The sequence below is a fragment of the Podarcis gaigeae genome (genome assembly GCF_964106915.1).
Source record: "Podarcis gaigeae genome assembly, chromosome: 9".
Classification (NCBI taxonomy): Eukaryota; Metazoa; Chordata; class Lepidosauria; order Squamata; family Lacertidae; genus Podarcis; species Podarcis gaigeae.
The window spans coordinates 19,652,299-19,677,852 of NC_139685.1; the positions used below are offsets into that span (position 1 = coordinate 19,652,299).

At 40.7% G+C, this 25,554-nt stretch overlaps 1 protein-coding gene across 2 annotated transcripts in view; it reads left to right on the forward strand.

Moving 5' to 3' along the window:
* Nucleotides 1–10,411: 10,411 nt before the first annotated feature.
* KLHL5 (kelch like family member 5) overlaps nucleotides 10,412–25,554 on the forward strand; it is a 47,018-nt gene continuing 31,875 nt past the window's right edge. The window contains exons 1-2 of one of the 2 annotated variants that reach the window (XM_083754946.1): nucleotides 10,412–10,842; nucleotides 15,014–15,085. In XM_083754946.1, the coding sequence (XP_083611072.1) occupies nucleotides 15,063–15,085 (23 nt within the window). In that variant the 5' untranslated portion in view covers nucleotides 10,412–10,842; nucleotides 15,014–15,062. Of the gene's footprint in view, nucleotides 11,302–15,013; nucleotides 15,086–25,554 lie in introns of both variants that reach the window. The other variant, XM_083754947.1, reaches the window with a different exon arrangement.

Below are 25,554 nucleotides of genomic sequence, written 5' to 3' on the forward strand. Positions count from 1 at the left end.
TATTCATTGCTTGTCTCTGTGCCATATTCTGACAAAGTTGGGCTACGCACTTGCAGTTGTTCCATCATCTCAATATGGGTTGTCATCCCCTTCCGTTGACATGGAATAACTTTAAGTGCATGGTTAGCAGGATTGCTCAGCCTCACAGGAATAAGGCCGTGTTCTGCTTCCACCAAATTCCTTCTTATTCTCCAAACATGTGATCCCATGGAATCCTCTAATAACAAGAACATGTTTTTGGGCCCCTTGGGGACTCTCTACTCTTCCCATCACAAACTTTTGTTGAGCTCTCTATCACTATATTAGCAACATTAGTGACTACCCTGATTGTCCCATATGTCTGCATGGCTCAAATAATCATGAACCCCTTGCCACACATTTCCAGGCTATCTGATTTGGTTCTCCCTCAATCTCCCTCCATTTTCCTCCAAGATACAGGGGCGACCAGATAGGCTGCAGAGTGCTGAAGAAGTCTTTACTGGAAGGTAAAATGAATTCACCGCTCCTGGCCACTTCACAATGGTAAGGTAAGCTCAAAACCCTCATTTAGAATTTTCTAAAGAAATTCTCATTTGTCCTTGGAACGAGGTATAAAAATGGAAGCATAAAAATGGAAGCCTCTGTCTCAGAGGAAGACAACTTTTGATAAACTGCAGACAGATTTTGGCCCAGCGCTAGTTGAACGAATGGTCATAAGGGAAACATAGTAAATGCAAATCTCTATAGGTACAAAGAATCACTGACTTGTTGAAACAAAACTGCTTTTTTCCTCAGGTTTGGGGTGAGCATAGAACCATTCGTTCACTACGAATATAGTGTGGCTTATAGAATTCCCCTTCACATCTCACATTTTTATTGATTGGACAATAAATAAATCACTTCTTACTACATTGTGTAATTCCTATCTGGACACATAAAGAAGATTATTCCCTTTTGGTTTCAAAACTCTGCATTGGCTCCAGCATTCAGTCAATGTGACATTTTGGAGAACAGCTGCTACCAAATATAAACCTGTCTCCGGTAATAATGCCGCTATAAAATGAAAAATTATATATAATCTGAACTCTTTCCACACTGCGGTAACTTTTATATGTTCCAAGACACATAAATATTATCCACCAAGTTTTACATTCCCTTTCCCACAGCTTCAGCTTCCTGGAACTGCCTCAAAGCCTCCCCCCTCCCCCATTTGCTTACACTTCCTGGCATTGGCCTAGTACAACTAAGGGCCAGACTAAATGTAACACAGGAGATCCATGATTAGGATATCCTAAACAGCCTTGGTCCTGTATACCTGAAGGAGCGTCTCCACCCCCATCATTCTGCCCGGACACTGAGATCCAGCGCCAAGGGCCTTCCGGTGGTTCCCTCATTGCGAGAAGTGAGGCTACAGGGAACCAGACAGAGGGCCTTCTCGGTAGTGGCACCCACCCTGTGGAACGCCCTCCCTTCAGGTTTTTATTCCAGCCAAGTTAACAGCTTGGTTTTTGCTTTTTGCACACATTCACCCAAATGTCTGCAGTGTTTTTATTCCATCTGAGTTGACAGAGCACCACGAGACTTTCAGGGAATCCCAAGCTTCACTTGGAGGCCTTGGAGCCAACTTCTAGGAACCAAGAGCCCCAATAAAATATTGAGGGGGGTGGGACCCTGCAAAGTTGATGGGCATTGCCATTCAAATGGGGGGTGCCACGTCATGTGATTATGTGGGGCAGGGCTTACTTGCCCCCCCATTTTATTCAAGTTGGCACCCCTGCTTGGAGGGTCCAAAATGAGATACCCCAAATCTGGTTTATAAGCCACTTCATATTCCTAGCAGATACACACTTTCTAATGCAAAAGGCAAAAGACCTTTACTCTAAAAATGAAATGTTCATTTTATCTGATTCAATGCAGCTGCTCATCTTCATTTCTAGCTGACTACTGCCAGCTCCATAAATAGAAAAATATGCATGCAGCTCCCAGTAGCACCAATGGGACGTATATGGTTATAAATCCTCATTTAAAAAAATAGAAATATATCCCTTAACAACTCTACCACTCCAACTTGCATCCTTACAGTTGCAATATGCCATCTGTGCTGGCATCCAGGAATCAGTCATATAGGAGAAAGTTATTTTCCCCCACTCGCACTTTCCCCCGTGATAGCAGTAAGTTAAAAAATAATTGATATCCCATAAAACGCAGCAAATGAAGAGAGCATTACAACCATAAATGCACCAAAGAGATAAATTCATTCTGATCATTAATAATCTGAGAACATTAAAAGAACAACAAGATGTAAACGCAAAAGAAAAGTCAGTCTCTCATTGCATTATTACACTTTTCCGAAAACCACGAGCACTCAGACAATCTAGGGGCACACAGCACTTTGGTTTTCTTTGGACTGAGAGATCACTTAAGGTGCTTTCAGCTTACTTACAAATATTCAGGTTGAACAGAGGTGGAGGTGGACACCGTCAACATCCCAAGAGCTGAAATACTGTGCTCTACTTCAGATCTTTCTGTACTCGGAACGGGGAGGATGGCTGGGCATTAGACTGATTCTTGCTGTGATAGGAATTTTGAGGTCTTAGATACAGTGGTACCTCAGGTTACATACGCTTCAGGTTACAGGCACCGCTAACCCAGAAATATTACCTCGGGTTAAGAACTTTGCTTCAGGATGAGAACAGAAATCGTGCAGCGGTGGCACAGCGACAACAGGAGGCCCCATTAGCTAAAGCTGTGCTTCAGGTTAAGAACAGTTTCAGATTAAGAACAGACCTCCAGAACGAATTAAGTTCTTAACCCGAGGTACCACTGTATATGGTAATGTCCATAAGTGTACCAACCAAGCACATACATAGATCAGCACAGGAAGACCAACCTGAAACCATTTTGATTCCCAAACTGACCAAATGTTTTCCCTGCATGGGGGGGGGGGTCAGGGAGCCTTCCCATTGTCTCAGGAATTGAGTAATCAGCATTTTAATGAGTGAAAGACTATCAGGAAAGACAATCAGATAATGGGTGGCAGACTATCGGGAAAGACAATCAGATAACCTGGCAAAAAGGAAAAACAACATTCAAATTTCTGTTTTAGACCGCCTTTTCTGTGATGTAGGTATGATGTATGGGGGGGTCTTAGGTTACACCCCTTCTGTGATGTATGTATGATGTATGGCGGGGTAGTCTTGAGCTCCAGGGCAGGGAATTTAAAATGTCTATATAAGCCCTTGCGCCCCATTGTTCTGGGTTCCTCCTCCCTCCTTCGTGTGGTGAGTGAGGACCCTGTTGCAACAGATCAATAAAGATCAGGCTTACTAGCTGCTTTGCTTCTGAATATTCTCTGGTTGGCCTCTGTTATTTTCTCCTACCAATAGGGAACCTATGGTGTATAAGGACTCTAAATGGGCTCTTGTGTACCCATAATGGGAAAGGGCAGATTTTGTTTACAACATAGGATTCTCATATGTAGGCTGAATCACTGTTCTAAGATTGATTCCAGGTGGGACTTTATATTAAGAATGCATTGTCCGTACCTTGTTTTTCAGTGTGTGTGATTGGCATCTTAGGTTCCACACATTTCATTCTTTCAGACATGGATATTCATTGCTATGCAGTCACTTGCCATCCACAACAGTTTGGAGCTTGATAGAATAAATCTGGACTGTGTTTTTTGTCCCTCTCCTCACTCACTCTTGCTTCATCCTTCATTACCCTTTTCTTGGACACATGGTATTTCTTTACACATGTGTGTGGACAGATTTCCACCAGAAGTCCACAAGCAAATGTTACACCGGCCCTTAGTTATGCTGTTTTTCCATGGGCAAAATGGAGGCTTGTGCATTTCAGGCAGAATAGGAACAATATACATTTTAATTTAATTTTGTTTTGTTTTATCAAATACTGTACTGAGGTCTTGCGCAAGAATGTTATTTGGCTGTACTGATCTGCTATTTGATCTGCTGGACCAGGGTAAGTGGCAATGATCCAGGAAACTAGGAATGCCACATAGGCCCTCATAACTGTTAATGGAACAACCATGTATTCTACCCTCACCAAAACCTTCAGCAGCAACGAAACACCAAAATTATGATAAGTCTTGTGCAAGACCTCTGTATTATTATTATTTTAATTCTGGTGTATGGACTGTGGTTGCAGTCTCTGAGGTAATCTCCCACATTTACCATGTTGAAATGCTGAGATACGGGCATGGCCAAACTTGGCCCTCCAGCTGTTTTGGGACTACAACTCCCATCATCCCTAGCTAACAGGACCAGTGGTCAGGGATGATGGGAATTGTAGCCCCAAAACAGCTGGAGGGCGAAGTTGGGCCATAGCTCCTCTGAACCAGGTTGTTCAGGTGCCTCTTCAGCATGCAGCAATCCGTGAAAATAGGCATTTCATTTGGCTTTGTGGGCTGGCAGAAACAAAACAAGTTGTGCTCAGAAAAGGAAGAAACAAAAGTAGGTTGTGGCAGATAATATCACTAAAACTTCATCACACATGTGAGAAAGTACTCACCATACACGTGTGTGTGTGTGTGTGTGTGTGTGTGTGTGTGTGTGTAGATATAGGTAGATGATAGATAGATAGATAGATAGATATAGATAGATAGATGATAGATAGAGACGCAGGTGGCGCTGTGGGTTAAACCACAGAGCCTAGGACTTGCTGATCAGAAGGTCGCGGTTCGAATCCCTGCGACGGGGTGAGCTCCCATTGCTCGGTCCCAGCTCCTGCCAACCTAGCAGTTCAAAAGCACATCAAAGTGCAAGTAGATAAATAGGTACCGCTCCAGCGGGAAGGTAAACGGCGTTTCTGTGTGCTGTTCTGGTTCGCCAGAAGTGGCTTAGTCATGCTGGCCACATGACCCAGAAGCTGTACGCCGGCTCCCTCAGCCAATAAAGCGAGATGAGCGCTGCAACCCCAGAGTCGTCCGCGACTGGACCTAATGGTCAGGGGTCCCTTTACCTTTACATACATACATATATATATATATATATATATATATATATATATATATAAACACACAGTGGTACCTCGGGTTAAGTACTTAATTCATTCCGGAGGTCTGTTCTTAACCTGAAACTGTTCTTAACCTGAAGCACCACTTTAGCTAATGGGGCCTCCTGCTGCTGCCGCGTCGCTGGAGCACGATTTCTGTTCTCATCCTGAAGCATTCTTAACCCGAGGTACTATTTCTGGGTTAGCCTGAAGCATATGTAACCTGAAGCGTATGTAACCCGAGGTACCACTGTATATATATTTCATTAATGAGCATCCAGATCAGTGGTGACTGCAGAAGTATAATGGGCTACTTTTACTTGCTGGATTTTCCATGGTAAGAAAAAATATATATTTAAGCGGGGAGGAAAGTACAGGCTGGCATTTTTATGGTCATGATGTTGCATAGACACTCCAAAAATAAACCTCCATTTGGAAGCACCCCATCCCACAGATTCAAAGCCTTGTGTCAGCTCAAATAACTTTAATTGTTAGTTATTGTACATTCAACTTCTTTAAAAGCTTCTTACATTGTCTTGATAATAGACGTGTGTTTTCATTTACTGAGCTGCAGATGATTTTAAAAAGGTAAACATTTGCCAATTATGGTATATGACAGCTCCATTAAAAGCCATGTAGCAATCCTCAAACATATAACTGGGACTGAAAAATATCCTAGGAATAGTCTACAGTGACAAGGATTTAGATAAATGTAGTCAAATATTGTATTCAGAATAAAATTAGTACAAAAATAAAATCCAGAGAGGTTTAAAATGGGCTTTGAAAAAATGCTTTCATTGCCAGTTACTATGTTTAAATATTTGTACAATGTGATATATTCAGCGTAGCACATTTATTCTCTGTATGCAGGCAGATTGCTATGAGCCATCATAACCAAAGGCAACAACCCAGAAATAGACGCTTGCAAAGAAAAATATAATAAAAAACACACAAAATGACATTTCATAGCTTACATAATGTACGTCAACCAAGAACCTACAAGAATAACCAGTGCTGCATCAATCAACAATATCGCAACATGAAACTACTTTGAGATTACTCTAAATCAAATTTCTACCTAGCCTGGAAAGTCACATATCCTTAAAACCCAGCAGTTTCTAATATGACGAGCCATTTTCAAATCCACCTACAAAACCATCAAATGAATAAATACATATTGTACTTTAAGTGCTAAGAATCCGTCATACATTATCTCAGTTATTTCCAGACTGGTAGCCAAGGTGTGTGTTGCAGCAAAAAGAACAAAGTGTTGTTGTCTTGCGGCTCCTTTGAGAAATTTATTATGGGGAAAGCGTTGGTGGACTTCCTCATCTGGCAAAGTGGACTCTATAGTCAACAAAAGTTCATGCCAGAAGACAGGAAGAGTAAGGCTCTTTGTTCTCTCGGTAACATTTACATAAAAAAGCTATGACTGCGGGCAGAGTTTTCTCTACACTTATCACACACATCATTTAATGGCAGCCTATGGCACCGATCGAAATGCAGTTGTGAGCATTAACATGTTGCTAAGAATGATACACATACAGAGAGTTGACCTTGTAGTACAAAGAAAGGTCATCTTAGATGTCTTATGTCTGTACATCAGTATTTGATCTGTACACATGGATCCTATTTCAACAAAATAAAGAGCCCCTACATGTGTAGAGCAACTGTTGGCTAAGGACCATTGTATTTGGTTCAGGAGTTTTATATTAGGCATTTACTTACTTCTGTAATTGGAAGAGACAATAGTTAATGTATTGCATACATATTTATTATTTTATTTATAATAAAGATTTTTGAACTATTAAGTGCTTTTAAATAAATAAAATCCTCATATACTACAATTTCATTTTTTAAAATGTCAAAGTGGTTTGCAACAATTACCTATACCTAAATCATGTTGAGATAATCTTATTTCCTAGATTTTCAATATTAGCTGATTGCGGGGGGAGAAAGGGCCCTCATTCTGAAAAATGCAGTGCAATTAAATATTTACCTTTTGGTAAGACTTGCTATAAAATTACTCTAACTAATGAATATTTAAGTTTGACTTAACTTACATACTCTCAATAGCTTTAATTAACCCAGAAAGCTCTCTTCAGTACCGTTCTTCTAAAACCAATTAAATATTGAACATACACTGTCAAAGTGAAGCAATGTTATTGAACTCAGAACCACAGAGAAAAGTGGCCTTTTCATCCCCATTTAAGCAAAAGCAACAGTACTGTATAGTGGAGCCAGTTAATGTGTTTACTAAATAGAATTATTTAGCAACTTGGTTATTTATTTATTTTTGCATTTGAAACACTGTATTTCAAAAGCACCAGTTTTCTCACCAAAAGGATACAACGTTCAGCAAAGTTTGTGACAATTAAAGACACAAATACTTGACATAATTACCTGATCATTTACATCACATGCACACTAACCCATGCAAAAGTGTCTGCTTCAAATCTGTTCTGTGCCGCACCAGCACTATGGAGCGCTGGATCAGTTATTTTTATGGTGCAGTCTGTTCATACAGATACGAAATGTAATTAGATTATGGATATGAAGCATCTGCCTATAAAAATCATGAAGACCCATCAGGATCTGTGATTCAAAACTTTTATTTTTGTGCTGTAAAGCATTGTAATTTTATTTTTTAAATGATGGATACATGTTAGACTGGACAATGGAATTTTGATGCCTTAAACACACGCACACACAGGTTCAGGTATTGGATCTAAATTTCTGGACCGGAAAGGCTCCACAGAGGCCTGCACTATTTTACAGAGGACATGGATTGGGTGTAGTAAATAAAAAAGGGATCCTGTGGAACTCATATGAGTTTTACAAGAGATAAATCCCAAACAGGCATCAAGTTACAAGCACATTTGTTTCAATGGACTGAACTGTAAAAGGTGCACTTTCAATGTTTTCTGATGCAATGGCTGGCTGAACTCTCATGATTTTTTCTCATGATTTTTACATAGGATGCTATCCAAAGTGAAGGTCAATGAACACAGAACGTACCATAAAAATCACATGTCTGGCACTTGATGATGCTGTCATAGTCCATACACATGACTCGTCATCTGGATTTTTATATGGAGTGTCTCAAAAACAGCAATTAACTTACAGAGATCATATTGATAACCACAGACAGACTGTGAAACGATTGATGATAGTGCTTGTTGGCACCATCATGAGGGAAAACCATACATCTGGAGTGTGGATCCTGTGGATTTTTGCAATGATGCTATACATATCAGTGTCAAATAACCGATTGTGTCTATATTCACAGATCATACTACTGCATTAAAATCATGGATCCAGTGTTTCACAGCACCTATGATGCAAAGCTATTGATACAAGACAAGTCAACTTAGACCACATCTGTACTTTTGTACTACAATTTAGAATCACAGATCTGGGGTTTCAAAGTGTCACTAGAGGGGGAAAAAAAACCCCAAGAAATGGATGCTCTGGATATTCACATGGGATGCCATCAAAACCACTATCAAAGCACAGATCACCTGTGTAGTCATATTGTACCATTATATATATAATATGTGTGTGTGTATATATATATATATATATATATATATATATGTATATATAGTGCTTTGATAGTGGTTTTGATGGCATCCCATATATATAGCAGTCATGGATTCATGCTTTATGGCGATGAAGCACCAAATCCATTATTTTACTATTCATTTTGTGGCCATGGACATACTCTGTAATTTGGTTTGTTTTGGTGGGATGCTGTGTAAAAAAAGATCCACAGTGGATCCATGTTTTGTGCCATGGCAGTGCCGTGAAGAGCAGGATTTGTGGTTTATAAAGTTCTGTGGGTATGGACAAGATTATGGCTCTGGCACAGATTATGGAGAGCATATGTGTAAAATTAATGAGGATCCATGTCTTGGTTCCTTCTTTTTGCATCATGGCAGTGCCAGAAAGCACTGGCTCCACCATAGCCACAAATGTTCTCTTTCATAATGTAATTTAAAAGCTGAAGTAATTTGTTATATTTAGAAAAATTATTATCCCACTTCAACCTTATGGTAAGCTAAGCATACAACTAGACTTTCATGAATAGGTCCATTAGAAGTAAACAATATTAGTCTTCTATGCACATCATAGTTTACAAAACTTTGATAGTGGTTGGGGGAATGGTATCTTTTTTGGGGGGGATCATGCAAATTCAGATGAATCTATTTTAATTCTACTGGATTTTACTTTTGACCAGACTCCATGATGTGTAAAGTTCAGTCTGTAAAGACAGATGAAATGTGTGTTTTGACACTGTTTTGGGGAGGGTCCCATATTGAAAACAATCAAGATCTATTGGGCCCCATGGTCTGATCCATGTTTTTTGCCATGGCAGCAGCAAATGGCAGTGTACTAATTATTTGTAAGGGTCATTCCCTTGGGGGGTAGTTTTTAGCTGTTGTTTGATATGGAGGAGGGGTGGAATTTAAAAATAATAATTAATAAGCATATTGAAGAGGACCCAGTTTTGATTTTCTGTATGCTTCTTTTTACCACTTTCAACCAGGAGTTCAGACCCACAATCTGAAGTGTACTGAGGCAGACAGAGAGAGAGAAGGCTGATTGTTCTGCACATGCTCAGGGGCACCTTTGTCATTAATCAGAGATTGTGATACAGAGTGAGGAGCGGCTTTAAAAATGGTTCTCGGGGCCAAGCCTTTCAGCAACGGTGTAAATAAAAATGTAATAACAATATCTGTAATAATGTAATAAAATAATAATAATAAAATAAATAAACTTTGGGTGATTAACATTTTATGATCTTTTGGGAATTATAGGGTCAGAACTACCGGTACTGTATACTGTAGAAGTTTATTCATGTATGCAACTACAGCAACAAGAATGTTACTTGCTCAAAAATGGAAAGAAGCAGAAGTCCCAGCAAAGGAAGAATGGATACAAAAACTGATGGAATATGCAGAAACGGTGAAACTTACCGGAAGAATAAGAAATCAAGATAAGAAACTTTTTAAAAAAGAAGGGAAATGGTTTGTTGAATATTTACAGATGGAATTGTAAACAGATAAGAACGTTGGCGGGATTATTGTAATAACCTGCAGTTTTATAAGCATATATTTAAAGAAGATGAATAAATGAGCAAGTTAATTTGGATAAGCAGAAGATATTAAAAATAAACTTAAGGAACCGCTGAAAGAGGAGGAAGTCAAGTTTTTGAAATGTTAAAATGATTGTAAAATGAGTGGGTTTGTTTTGTCCATATTTTTAATGCAGGGAGGCGCTCAGTGGCGCACAAATTTAATTAATAAATAAAACAAAAAAATAACCCGAGCGGCTCCTTCCCTCAGGCGGCGACAGAAAGCGGCCAGGCTCCTGCTTTGCATAAACCCGCCCCCCGGGACATCCCATCTCCCGCCTCAGCCGCCTCTTCTTCCTCGGAGCTCGCGGAAGTAAACGCTCCGCTTCTTGCCCGCCCGCCGCGCTTTGCCGTCGCGGGCGGTGGTCGGCGCGAGACCAACGGCCGCCTCCTCAACTCCCGCTTTCCTCGCCGAAGCAACGTTCGATGTGGCAGCGAAGGGGCGGGGAGGCGAAGGAACCGAGGCGAGTTGGCGGTTGGTCAGGGGGCGTGGCCAACGCTCTTCTCTCAACCGCCACACAGCTGGTATCGCCCCGCCCATTGGGAGGCGTGGCCCAACGTTCCCAAGGAGGAGGGGGGGCTTTGTTGTGAAGCTGGGAGTTGCCGCCGGCGGTCGGGGCCGGGGGCGCCCTCTTCGCCTCAACTTTGCCTTTTTCCTCCCCGAGCGGGACGGGGCCGGAGCCGCCTTTCCCTCCCAGGGGGACGGCAGCGAGGTGAGGAAAGGGCTCGGGCGGGGAAAGCAGCGACAGGGCGCCGTCCCCCTCAGCTCCGGCGTGTGGCGTCCTGAGGGGGCGGCTGGCATCCTGTGCCTTCCTGCAAGGATTCTCAGGGGAGGCGGTTGGCGGCGGCGGCGGTTTCTCCTCAAGGACGCGCGTCAGGCAAGGGGCGGTTGGGTTCGAGCTCCGGAAGTTTCGCCTCCCCTCCCCGGATGCGGGAGGCGAACCCCGGAGTTGGCGCGAAGTCACGACAGAGGAGCAGCGAGCGCATGAACATGTGCAGAGCGCCTTTCTCCGGTGGTCGCTTAAAGTTAGTGTACGATTGCCATCTGTGGACCACCCTCAACCTAACTGCCTACTGGGTGGCAAGGGGGAGGCGTTCCCACGTACTCTTTCATTGCATGCTTGTAGGTGAAGATTGGACTCTCATTGTTTGACAGTGGACTTCCTCTGGAGGTAATGGGGTCTCCTTCCTTGGAGGTTTTTAGTTGAGATTCTAGCATTGTAGGGGGTTGGGCTAGATGACCCGCGGGGTCCCTAACTGCTCTATGATTCTATTAAACTAGCCCGCTTTAAGTGATGTCAGGGGTTTGTTTTAGAATTGCCGCCGAGCAAAAGCTAATAGAATCCCATTAGAGAGTCCAAATCCTTTCATCTGACTGGGAGTAGAGACAGTCGTTTTGAATTAACATTTGGAGCTAAAGGTTGCATTCATGTGGTGTAATAGTCTTGAACTAAAAACTTGTGGATCTCTTACTCTGCCACTCCCAGTCTGTTTTAGGAGAAAGGGAGCTGATATTTTTGCCCCAAATCCTTACCCTTCTCCTTGCACTGGTAAATTTAAAGTTTTGATGAACTTAGGAAGTATTAGCAAGTGTTGCCTACTTCTCTAGGAATGGGAGCCCTTGCACCACCATCTGTACCCCAGAGAACCATGTTACTTATGGCTCAGTCAAGATTTATGACATTGATAGGAGCTACGTTTTTCAAATTCAAGCTCAGTTATGTTCTGTTGGCAATTTATTCTATTCCTTTGTGAGTGTATGTAATATTTTGTAACCCGGGGCATCTCTCATTCAGGTGAATGAGTCATCTGATCTGGGGAAGCTAACGTAATGCAGCATTAAAAGTAATCAAAAATTAATTGCCGTGGACTGTGGTTCACGACCTGTGCAAAGATTAAATGGGTCTCCTTCCCTCATTGCTTTATTTTGCTCTATTAAGAAAGACAGATTCAGACTGTGCGAGAGCTTCGGTGGCAGGGAGAAGTGTGTGTGTGAGTGACATCTGTCTCGTTGCATTTGAGCTCCCTTTTCCAGGCAATTTGGTTTGTATGATGGACGCGGGTGGCGCTGTTGGTTAAACCACAGAGCCTAGGACTTGCCGATCAGAAGGTTGGTGGTTTGAATCCCCGTGACGGGGTGAGCACCCGTTGCTCGGGCCTGCTCCTGCCAACCTAGCAGTTCGAAACCACATCAAAGTGCGAGTAGATAAATAGGTACTGCTCTGGTGGGAAGGTAAACAGCGTTTCCGTGCACTGCTCTGGTTCGCCAGAAGCGGCTTAGTCCTGCTGGCCGCATGACCCGGAAGCTGTACGCCGGCTCCCTCGGCCAATAAAGCAAGATGAGCGCCTCAACCCCAGAGTCGGCCACGACTGGACCTAATGGTCAGGGGTCCCTTAACCTTTAAAGAAAAGCAGAATATCCATATACGTAGTTAAAGTCATTTTACACTCCTAGTTTAGAAAACATGTACAGTAAGCCTACAGTTTGTGGGGGTTGCATTCTGCTGATAGTACATGAAGCCAAAATCACTTATAGTCAAGTCCCATTGGATTCAGTGGTGAGTGGGATTGCCAAAATCATTTCCCCCAGAACCCTGGCTCCTTTCTTCTTTTTTAATTTTTACCATGTGCATATAGCTGAATGTGCACAGGTTAAATGTGCATAAGTTGCAGGTTTGTTGTATAATGAAAACAACTCTGCAAGGAATGTTTTCTGTTGTACCCTTTTAAAACCAGGACCCCTTTACACTTTGCTTGGGGTGTGTGGAAATGCCAAGTATACATGAGTAAGTTGTGCTGTTGGGGTTAGTATTGGTATACATTAGTATTCCTCCACCAGCAATATTTTCTCTAGGAACCATGACTCTTACTGGAAACAATAATTCTGTTACATCCTGAAAGTGTTTTTGTTTTATTTCATTTTTTGTTTTGCTTCCCAGTTCTGTGTGGTACCGTTTTGAATCTTCAGAGTCCAAACTAAAATGACTTCTGGCTTCATATTATTGAGATAGTAATATGTAGCTTGTCCATTAAACATGATCTTGCATCCGGATATAGTTATGCTGCGGACAAGCCCAGACAGGATGCTGTGAGGGTTTTAGTGTCAAGCCCAGAGTTACATCTAAACTGCAGGAAAGTGCTGGATTTAGGGTTCATCCACACTTAACTTATGCCCCGTGCTTTCTTGGCACAGGCCTGTGCTTTAAAGCTCCTTGGCCAAGTGCCCTTTTTGCATCCCTCTGCTTTCCCCAGGAAAACCCACTTTTTAACATTGAATCAGAACAAGTGGCAGTTCAGGTTTTCAATGGTGAAGAGCGGGTTTTCACTAGAAAACAGCTAGGGCAAAAAAAATGTTTAGAAACAGTACTTTAAGGCACAGACTTTGCCTAGAAACATTGCATAAAAGGAAGTCTGCATGCGCCCTTAGTCATAAGATTTTTCTCTTGAAGCTCTATGTTTCATCCTACATACACAAGGTCACACTCTAAGCTTTGTGTTACTCAAACTGGAATAATTATCCTTGACACTCATGATTTCCCTTCAAGTAAATATGGTTTGCATCAGAGTAGTTACTGTTTTGTATGATGAAGTGTCAAATACAGTGGAACCTTGGTTCTCGAATGGCTTAGTTGACAAACAAATGGGCTCCCGGACACCTAAAACCTTGGAAGTATGTGTTTTCAAATGTTTTTCGGAAGCCAAATATCCGGTGCGGTTGTTGGCTATTGTTTCCAGGGCGCCTGCACCAATCAGCCTTGGTTTTCAAATGTTTTGGGAGTCGAACGGACTTCCGGAACGGATTAAGTTTGAGAACCAAGGTTCCACTGTACATAGATTTTTAGAATGCCTAACAATCAGCTTGAAGAGAGTTCAATTTTGGGGTCATGTGAGTCTAACATGGGGAATACAGTAGTACCTCGAGTTACAAACACCTCAGGTTACAAACACTTCGGGTAACAGACTCAGCTAACCTGGAAGTACTACCTCGAGTTAAGAACTTTGTCCCACGATGAGAACAGAAATCACGCCCCAGTCGTGCGGTGGCAGTGGGAGGCCCCATTAAATAAAGTGGTACCTCAGGTTAAGAACAGCTTCAGGTTAAGAACAGACCTCCGGAACAAATTAAGTTTGTAACCATAGGTAACACTGTAAACACCACAATTGGAAACTCCAAATAAAAAGGTTTAGGAGTTGCTTCTCCAATCCCCACCCATCCATGCAACATATAGTGGGGAAACCATAGGTCAGTAGCAGAACCTATGCAGAGAAGATTCCTGGTTTAGTGCCTGGGATTTTCCATTTGAAGGGGTCAGCTGTCAGGTGATGGGAAAGACCTCTGCCAGAGACCCTGAAGATCTGCTGCCCGTAAATACTGGACTAGAAGGACAAAAAAGTATAAACTAGTATAGGAACGCAGGAAATTGCTCTAACCCCCTCACCACATGTGCCCTGTGTTAAATCAGTCCTTACACTTTCATGAAGGAAAACATGGCAACCAGTCCTGGTTCGTAGAGATGGCACAACCAGTCTGGAGGGATCAGCAAACAGTGGTTTCAAAAAAGTAGCTGATTTGAAATAGAGTAGTTGAGGGGGACGGGGGAGTAAATAGTGCAAGTCTTTCTTTTTTTTTTTTTTTGTCATCTGGTGCTGCTTGTGAACCAGTTCAAAATGTCATGCCCAAAAATAAAATTTCACAAGAGCAACCAATGGGTTTGGTATGTAGCTCCAAAAATAATAATAATGCAAAAAAAAAAAATGTTCAGCAGGTTTATTATAAATTTGGCAATGCCTTATGTGTTCCTTATACATTGTTTACATTGACATATATTTATTATGTATTTTTACTTTTTCTGAGTAATCTTTTGATGTTTTTTCTCCCTTAAGATTCAACTGGTGGGCTGGAATGCCTTGAAAGAGATGAGGATGGAACTGCATGCCATCTAAACAAGAATATAGGTAACTTTTAAAATATTGTTACAAATTATGAACCCATCAAGCGAAAGTTTAATTCTTCAATCGCATTGATTTCATGCTAGAAGTCCACAGTGTTTTACACTAGATAGCAATTCAGTAATAGTTGGATTCAGAGGAATCATGCATAGGATAGAAACCACGTGTAGCATAGAGCTTCAAGTCTTTCATTGAAACCATTGGGATTTCCAAGTTCTTAACTTGGCAGAATTATGCCCTGTGGGTTTTTGTAAAGCAAGACAGTAACACCTGTTTTATGCATGCATGCTCAGAAGGATGACTCATTTAAAAATAGCTGTTTCAAACTGTTTTTATTGATAATTTTATTGTTCTATTCTTTTTGGAAACTGCTTTGAGGGTTTAAAAACACACACAAATAAAATAATTTTAATTTAATCTAGGGAGACTTGTTCCCTAATATAGAAGTATAGGATTGCAGCATTATTTCAACTTACTTTTTCATTGAAATCAGTGGGTCTTCATCAGGATTAACTTTTCATATGGGTTCTTTATAATCCAAGTTACATTAAATCTGAATCCAACCTCTTGTATGACTGCCTCAGAAAATGAGGGGTGTTTGGGCACATTTGAACTTGTCTTGTATTAGTTCCCGAATTTTTAAGTTACATCTAGAGGTTCATGATTTTCCAGAGGAAGGAGTCCTTCCATCAGAGAAAAAGAATCAGAGAAATGTAGAGTTGGAAGGGACCACAAGTATCATCTAATCCAATCTCCTGCAATGCAGGAATCTGTCGGTAGTCGCACCATCCCTGTGGGAAGCCCTTCCTTCAGATGTCAAGGAGATAAAGAATTACATAACTTTTAGTAGACATCTGAAGGCAGCCCTGTATTGGGAAGTTTTTAATATTTGATATTTCACTGTGTTTTATATATGCTGTAAGCCTCCCAGGGTGGCTGGGGAAACCCAGCCGGATGGGCGGGATATAAATACAATCATCATCATCTTCACCATCATCGTCTTAACTAAAGCATCCATGGCATATGGCCATCCAACCTCTGCTTAAAACCTCGAAGGAAGGAGAGTCCACAGCTTCTGGAGGTGACCATTCCACTGTTAAACAGCTGCTTCTGTCAGAAAATTCTTTCTGATGTTTAGTCAGAATCTCCTTTCCAGATTTGGAAGATATGAAAGGGGAGTAGAGGGACAGGATGAAAATGGGATAATTTCACTGAATGCAACCCACTAGCAGGGGTCCCTAGTGCTTTTTGTACTCCTGAAAATGTTGTTGTTCCGCTGATACCACCTGCTTGTGCATTGGTTGTGGTGTTTTGGCTACATGCGCACCAGCACTTACTCCATGAAGTTAGCAAATACAAGTCATGATTTCCTAACATGATTCTGAATGGCACCACTATTTTCTTAATGCTTTTGGGATCAGCATCTTACCTGGGTCAGACTTGTGGCATGCATTCTTTTCACAAGGTTTAAGAAATGCCATCATAAATATTTTTGAATTTGGAGCAAATGTTAAATAGCTTAGCAGGCCCAAAGAGCTTAATGAACTAATCTGGAAGAACTTTACATGCAGTTAGCGAGAAAACCTGTTGTAGTTTATATTGATTGTTCAGCACATTGGCCAAACAGACTATCTGGCCTGATTCAGCATTATGGAAGAAAATGGTGCTGTGTGGTAATTGGACAGATGTTTCTTCAAACATTTTCAAAGTTGGAGGGCATGGTTGTATTTTGTTTTAACAGTGTGCTATTAATGTTGGGTTAGGAAGCCTTTGGTTATTCTCTCAAGTTCAAGAGTATCTTTTTCACATTTATAATAAGACTAGACGCTCTTTCAGACCAAATGTGAACTTCACCCTTTCAGTTCCTGGCCATCTGTGCTTTCCTCTTTGCATATTTTTGTCAGAAACAAAAAGGAAGAGAGTATTACTTGAGCATAGAAATAATAGTATAGCATTAGCATGCAGAAACAACAAATTAAAAATGCTTAGAAAATAATATTTGTATAGTGTCATCAAGGTATGTTAAAATGTATGAAAGGATCCCTTTCCCTCTGGGACTTATAATCTAGAAAGCAGGCACAACAAAGGAAGAGGAGTGAAATGGAGGCAGTGAAAAAGAATATGTAGTTGCCTCCATATGAGTGTTTGTTGAAGAGTGCAGGTTTTTTGCAGCATCCGCACAATATTATCAAAAAGCCAATCTGTCTTAGGTAGTTTGTTGCAACTTTATTGATTGCATTACCACAAAAGACCATTGTTGCAGACCACCATTCACTTACAGTTCATAGTGGAAGGATTCACTGGACTAATACAATTCAGGTTATGAATTGGTAAGAGGGACTGTAATTTGTAAATGACAGTGTACATTGATTGCTCACTGGCTCTTCCTGCTAGGGCTTATTTTTGTTTTTTCTTATTTGTGTCATATTTCCACAAAAGAAAGCTCTTGTTTGGGGTTTTATGTTTGAAAAAGCTAGTTTGTATATTCTCCCTATTTAATCTGAATGAACTATTTCCATTGAAATTGTGATAGGCTTAAAAAAAAAGCCTGTTGTCAGTTATCCATTTGCCATATTTAAATGTTAGGTATGCATTTATGTATATTTGCAGTAATAACCCATTTGCAATATTAAGTCTGTTTGGTATATATTGATCATAATTTTAGATTGTTTTCTCAAATGTACTTAATAACCAAAAACAGTCTGATACCTTGTATTACACACATGTTTTTCCATATTAATTAACTTTTATTAGTTGTCCATGCTTTTCTTTGTCATATTGTCAACGAAAACAAAAAACATTCCAGACTAATGTTATATTATTTATTACCATTATTATGCAGAACGTGTTCTGAACTAAGTGGCCTACAGCCCAATCCAGTGCATGTTTAATCAATAAGAAGCCTCACTGTTTTGTAATAAAAATCCTGTGAAATAGGTTAATATCATATTTTACATATCTTGAGAGATGACAACATTCAAACCCACCTAGTAAGGTTGTCTGATTGGATGAAGAAGGTGTTTAGTTTCAATTTCTTTGACCCATAAAACTGTCTTCAAGCTCATAGAGGCTATTTTTCCAGGAATGAAATAACATCTCTGATGGAGAGCTCTTTCTTTCTTTGGCCAGGATTGAAAGAGCTTCTTTATGGCTCAGTCTAGCAATAATTCTGAACCATGGTTGGCGCTTGGACTGTGACGTTAGAAGAGGCCACATGCCTGTACACTCCCTCCTCCTCTACTGTACTTAAGGGAATGAGTTATTTTCTGGCTTGTAGCAAACCATTACACCCAAGCTGTCAAACTATGGTTTGTGCTTGCCATGCAGACCAAGATCCAAACCTGATTTCGAGGACAAGTGCAAGTTAACAAGTTTAGATATAATGCCCAATGTATGCTTTGCCAAAATCGCTGAAGGAACTAATTATGCCAAACTGTTTTAAAAAGCAAAAATCACTGCCTCCTTCTTTCCCCCTCCCCCCTTTTTTTGCCTTTCAGTAAGGGAATATTTTCTGAGTTTTTCTGTGAAAGTCAAGTCCAAAGCTCCCTTGTTGCAAGATTATGTGGATCCAGTCCTTGGCTTGAAACTGTTATTGTCATTCATGAATTAATGAGATAGGCATGTGATATTTAGCAGTGTTTTACAACTTAATGGCCCGATTCTCAAACTTGTTGAGTCAGTAAATGAATGTTTAAAATGGATCTTATGACTGCTGCACTAATGTGCTGTCACAAATTATGACATTATATTGGAGTTGCAAGGATGCTTAGGCAGATGTGCATGCTCATCAGGAAGTTCACATTACAAATGTGTGTTGTGTTGTATGCATTATGTTTTAAAGCTGTAAAGGAGTGTTCTCTGTCAGCTTTCCTACAACAGGAAATCCTTTTTAAAGAGACTTGCCTTAGCCAGAAAATCTTTTAGAAGAATCATAAAGCACTTCTATTTCATCTGCCTTCTGTTAGGGTGTGTGTTTTGGTGTGTGTAAGTTAAACAATTTATAAATTCACAGTATTAGTGCTTATTTCCAACCAGTTTACAGGAGAAAAGTAGGCATGGTGGTTTTGGTGTTGCAGTCTTGACAATGAAGAATTTTGATGAATTATGCATGTTTTCAGTTGCGATAAATCTACTTGTTCATCTAAAGTGGCTGGTTTGAAAGAAAAAATAACTACAGTAAACTACCGTAATTTATTTGAGGTTGAATATTGATCATTCGCTAGAATGGTAGCCACCTTAATCCTCTACTTAAAAAATATATATTGCTCACGTGAGTAAGGAAATTTAACTGCAGCCTCTCTGAATGAGGCTTTTGGAGTGATACCTTCATACATGCACTATGTATCAGATTTTATTTGCATACTCTTTTATCTTTAGCCATTTGTTTCTTAAAATAGATATATGGGGTGGGGATTACCTTTTCCTCTTGCATGTATTTTATAAAGCAAATACACCTGTGCACAATAGGAGCATGCTGTATCGTCTGTATTTCTTGTACTGTAGTATAAAATCTTGTTTGAACTTGTCCTTAGGAGGTAGATTTTTCTCCTAGTCAAGGCCTTAACTATCTTAATTGATGATATAAACTACAGTTCAGGTTTGCGGTATTGGACTATAGAGTCCTAAACTGCTTGAGCCTAGGTCATTGGCAGCCAGCATGGTGCCTTCCAGATACAGTTGCACCTCCGCTTACATATCCCTCTGGATACGTAATCTTCGGGATGCGAACGTGCCAAACCCGGAAGTATTTTTCTGGGTTTCATTGCGCGCACATGTGCAGAAGCGTTAAACTGCGCGCATGCACAGAAGCGGTCATCCAGTTGCAAATTCCTTGAGATGTGGCAGGACCTCCAGAATGGATCCCGTTCGCAACTGGAGGTACCAATGTATTGTGAACTGCAGCTCACCTCGGTCCCATCAAGCATGGCTATTGGTCAGGGATGATGGGAGTTGTAGTTCACAACATCTGGAGGGCACTGTGTTAGTTACCCCAGGAGTAAGTTATTTGAGATAAAAACCTGTCCAGTTAGTAAGAGCATGTACTGAAACCTTCCTGGTGCTGCTGCAGCCTGCATCAACTTATCTTACAGCAACCAGGGAGAGGGCCTTTTCTGTTGTGGTGCCCCCTCTTTGGAGTAGCCTTTTCCTAGGGAAAAAATGCACCAGTGACACCAGAAAACTAGCATCTTATCCAGACCTTTGCTGGTTGCTATTTTTTTTATGTTGATTTTTGTACTCACTGTTAATGTTGCCTTGATGTTTTCATAATTCATCTCTTGAAGATGTACGTGTTTAGGCAAGCATTCCAGAACTTGAACTTTCTGATTACATTGTTTAAATTGGTTTTTTAAAAAACTGTTTTAATTGCTGTGCCTGCAGCAGCCTCGTTTCATAATAAATTTTAATTGTGGATGTCTATAATGTTCTGATGGAATTTTGATGTAATTTAATTTGAATCGAAATGTGGAATTGTATTTTGTGTTTGGATTTTATAATTGATTTTATACTTGAAAATATTTTGGCATGTAAGCAGTATATAAATTTATATAAATACAATACCAATTATAAATTGATAAGTACTACTACTAGGTGATATATAAATATTTTCAATAAATGCCATATAGTAGAAAATTCTGGTCAAGTTGTCTAAGGCACTGAGTTCCATTTTGTTTTAGGAATAAATGCTTCAGAGCAAATTATTCCTCTGAAGATTGCCTCTTACGGTGTCTGTAGTATAACCTCTGTGCAACTTTGCACAGCTAGGTATGCAGATAAACAGATCAAGCATCTGAGTGATAAAACGGGAGCAAGGAATAAGCATAGAGGTTGTTCAAAGGGAGCCTTTTTAAATGGGTGAGCAGTTTTCAATTTGCATTTCAATTATTGGTGTAGAAAAGTTTAATATAATTTGCATAAATGTAATTCTAAGGATTGTTGCTTCCCCAATCCAAGTGAATAATGCATGCCACAGTAGCTGCACTTTTGCATCCAGTCAGTAATAGGCTTCAGATCTTTTTTCAGTGTTGCAGTGCAACATGGAAGGTGTTTTCTGTGACCTCATCCCACAGACCCAGGCCTAGTACAATGTGGATGGGGCCAGCTAGAAAGGTTCTACTCACCTGATCATTTCTCCAAACCAAGCTGGAGGCTGTTGTGTAGGAAAATCCCTTGTGATTGGCTCCATCCGTGTGATGCAAGCCCTTGAAACATCATAGCACTAGCAGAGGTTAAAGCCATAACAAAACTTCCACACAACTTGGCTCTAAACGTTGGTAGAAAAACTTTTGACAAAAGGTGGAAAAGCTGTTGTCAGCTTATGTTGTATCTTATGCACTGACTGATTTGGTCACAGTTCACAAATGAAATGAATGAAATCATGTAAAGTAACTGTCTTGAGATATTCAGACGACCTTGTTTCATTTCCCCCTTAATTTCCAAATCTTTTTTTAAAAAAACACACGCTCCCCATGAATAAAAAAACCATGCAATGCCTTGAAATTTCATTTGATGGAAAGTATATTATGCTTCTAAAGCAGAGTGGCATACAGTTTAGAAGAGTCAATTGACTGTTTTGATTGGTTAACTAGAATGTTATTTGCTTGTTTTTTAAAAGAAAGAATTGCTTTTAGGGTTTGAAATCCATTTGTTGATGGCTTTAAGAAAAATAGATGCGAATTTTGTTAATATTTAAAAATGGGTAAGACCTTCGGAAATGTTAGATATTATAAAGGAACAACTTCTAAGTTAAAAGGATGTATGTATGGAATTGTATATATATTTCAGTCATTGTGTTTGTATGGTAAATTGGTGTTGTAGTGTTAAATCACCACGAATGCAATCTGATCCAAAAGTAGACTATATATGAAGCAAGCAAACAGATCTTTTTGTGTTTGCAAAAAGCACAAATTGCATCATTTTTCCCTTTGCCATGATTGGTATTGTTAGGAATTTATGGGTGCTAGACACCCTAAATTCCTGGATTCAGTAACTGTTAAAATTCGGGTGGTGTGCAACAGTATCTCTGCTATGCTACTTTCCTGCATAGTGAGGCTGTTGTACAAGGTAGCTGGGGAGAGGACAGACACTGGGGTAGTTTGTCTCAAGCCAGTAGGGGAGGGAAGAAACCAGGGGTCAGCAAACTTTTTCAGCAGGGGGCCGGTCAACTGTACCTCAGACCTTGTAGGGGGCCAGACTATATTTTTTTGGGGGGGGGATGAATGAATTCCTATGCCCCACAAATAACCCAGAGATGCATTTTAAATAAAAGGGCACATTCTACTCATGTAAAAACACGCTGATTCCTGGACCAACCACAGGCTGGATTTAGAAGGCGATTGGGCTGGATCCGCCCCCCTGGGCCTTACTTTGTCTACCCATGGAAGAAACAGTTGCACATGTGGGAAGGAGGGAGGGATACCAAACCACAGTTTGGCATAGCCTATGAACTGTCAAAGTGAAACTCTTATTTTAATCCAACTTTTTGGAGAGTTGGAACTTGAGCCCAGAATGCATATGTTTTTGTGAGAAATGGACACTCACCAAGCACACCAAGCTTTGGGAATTTCATTTTAGTGGAGTGGTCAAAGTTGCCATGAATTGACAGCCAGAATCAGAAGTGACTGTGTGGATTAGCTCTCAATGCCAGTTATTTTGCATGGGGGGGGGGAGGTGGCTTCATCAAGAAGAATGTCTGTATTTTACAAGTGTGTCAACAAACCTGTTTCTTGGGGAAAATTTACTGGATACACAAGCATAACTGCATTGGACCTGATTGTTCCTAGAAATGTCATTCTAACCTTTCTTAATTGGGGAATTAGTGAGGGGACACAGGTGGTGCTGTGGTCTAAACCACAGAGCCTAGGGCTTGCCGATCAGAAGGTCGGCGGTTTGAATCCCCGCGACGGGGTGAGGTCCCGTTGCTCGGTCCCAGCTACTGCCAACCTAGCAGTTCAAAAGCACGTCAAAGTGCAAGTAGATAAATAGGTGCCTCTCTGGTGGGAAGGTAAATGGCGTTTCCGTGTGCCGCTCTGGTTTCGCCAGAAGCGGCTTAGTCATGCTGGCCACATGACCTGGAAGCTGTCTGCGGACAAACGCCGGCTCTCTCGGCCTATAGAGCGAGATGAGCACGCAACTCCAGAGTTGTCTGCGACTGCACCTAATAGTAAGGGGTACCTTTACCTTTACCTTTACCTTTAGTGAGATTCACATGAACTTGCTTGCAGTTAGTGAGGAAAGACCTTAACTACAGGTGACCTGCTCAGCTAAACCTAAGCTTAGGTAAGTGTGCTGCAGAAGTAAAAAAGATTGGGAAGAGCAAAGTGTCTGTGCGTTCCTCTCCAGGATCCCGCACATTCACACTGTCCTGGTAAGCCATTGTTTGGCTTACTGTGCTATGTGAATGGGCCATTGTGTGTTAAATTGTATTTTACCATGTAAAGACACCCCCAAAACAATGCTACCAGTAATTTTATATAAACATCTTAAGTAGAATAAATGAGGGGGGAGGGAATCAAAGGCTCAATTGAAAATACTGATTATAAACTTGCAGTCAAGCTAGGGACTACTGATAACTAGTTTTTTGTAGAGTAGGTAGGGCTTATATAGATAGGTAAAGGACCCCTGGATGGTTAAGTCCAGTCAAAGGCGACTTTCAGGCCGAGGGAGTCAGCGTTTGTCCACACACAGCTTTCCGGGTCGTGTGGCCAGCATGACTAAACAGCTTCTGGCGTAACAGAACACTGTGATAGAAACCAGAGCGCACAGAAACGCTGTTTACCTTCCTGCCATTGCGGTACCTACTTGCACTAGCGTGTTTTCGAACTGCTAGGTAGGCAGGAGCTGGGACAGAGCAACAGGAGCTCACCCTATTGTGCGGATTCGAACTGCCAACCTTCTGATCGGCAAGCCCAAGAGGCTCAGTGGTTTAGACCACAGCACCACCCACATCCCTCCTTATATAGGTAACCACTGTTGGGGATGTGAGGTTTTGTGAATCTCTTCTCAGCTGTTCACCATGAGTTGGATGGTACTGGCATATCTGAATAAACCTTCATCAACCTTTAATCCTTCTATCCATCCATCTCGCACAACTTGTGCTAGATTTTTAACAACAGCTCATAATGATCGTATGAGGGCAGTTTTGCACATCGTTTTAAAATTGGTTGTATGAATCAGGCCTCACACTCTTAAAATACGTTGCATTGACTATGTGAGTTTTTATCATTAAACTCCATACCTCCTGTCAAATTTAGGATTCTGCTTTGATGCAAAGCCTTTTTTCAGTCTGCTTATTATTCAGGAGCCACATATGTTGAGAAATGATGATTAATTACATTGCAGCTTGTTCTGCTGTCTTATCTTTTAAAACAGCATGTGCTGAGCAAAAGTAGAGCACTTGGTTGGCAGCTCTAATTTAATCAATTTAGAAACCCAGTGCAATATGGAAAATCCCTGCTTTTTTAACCCATGCAAATTTAATGTTAATAGAAGTCAATACTCTGTTTCAACAATTTTGCATGTGTGGAAACAATTAGAGGGGGTATAAATTCTTCAGAAAAATCAACCCACCTATTTGAATCTAGCCAAAGCATACCTGGGGTTGCTGAATCTCTAATTGGTTATCTTTTCTAATTTTCAGTGCAATTGCATGTTCTAAAAATTTGTAAATTACAGTTCTTACAGAAGGTTCAGACAATGTAAATAATGTTTTAGAGCTGTTATGCCTGCATAATGGTCTAGGTTTCTAGAATGCTAGTAAATATGTATTAGCTGCGGTATCGCAAAAATTCAGACAGTATCAGTTGAAGAGGACCAGCTGACCCAAAGGCTGAGCGTAGCATATACTGATTAAGACTGCTTATGTGATGCAGGACTGCTGAAGGAACTGGAAGCCCTTGGCCTGAGATTAGCTGAATTGTCTGCCATGTGTGAAATGACTCTGTCACTGAGGTAAAAATGTAATGTTACCAGCCATAGTTTGGGGGAGAGAAGACTGCAGTGACCTTCTTCTGAAAGGCAGTGCTTGTGGAGTTGCATTTTCACAAGTATATAAACTTGACTGGAAATGCTGATTCAAGCTGAAATAAGAACAAGCAAAATATGAGCAATTTTTCTGCACCCCATTCATAAAAGGGCAAATCCTCATGGCTTGTAGTAGTCAGAAAAGTTTTTGTTGTTCATGTTTTATTATATTTGCTTTGCTTTGCTTTTTCTTCTTTTAGACAACATTCAATAATTGAAAGGAAGAAACCAAGGGAGGGGGGACGAAGCAGGAGCCACGCTTGAATTACGTTGCTGAGAAAAAGCACTGTTGGGCCACATCCATATTACTTAGTTACTCTGAAAATAATAGACTATGCATATATGTTAACATACTCTGTCCAAATAAGTGATTGGAAGTTGCTGTCTATAGTAAGCTGTACACTCAAACATGGAAAAGGGATTAGTCAGAGAACCTGGGTACTTGCTAGTTCCGA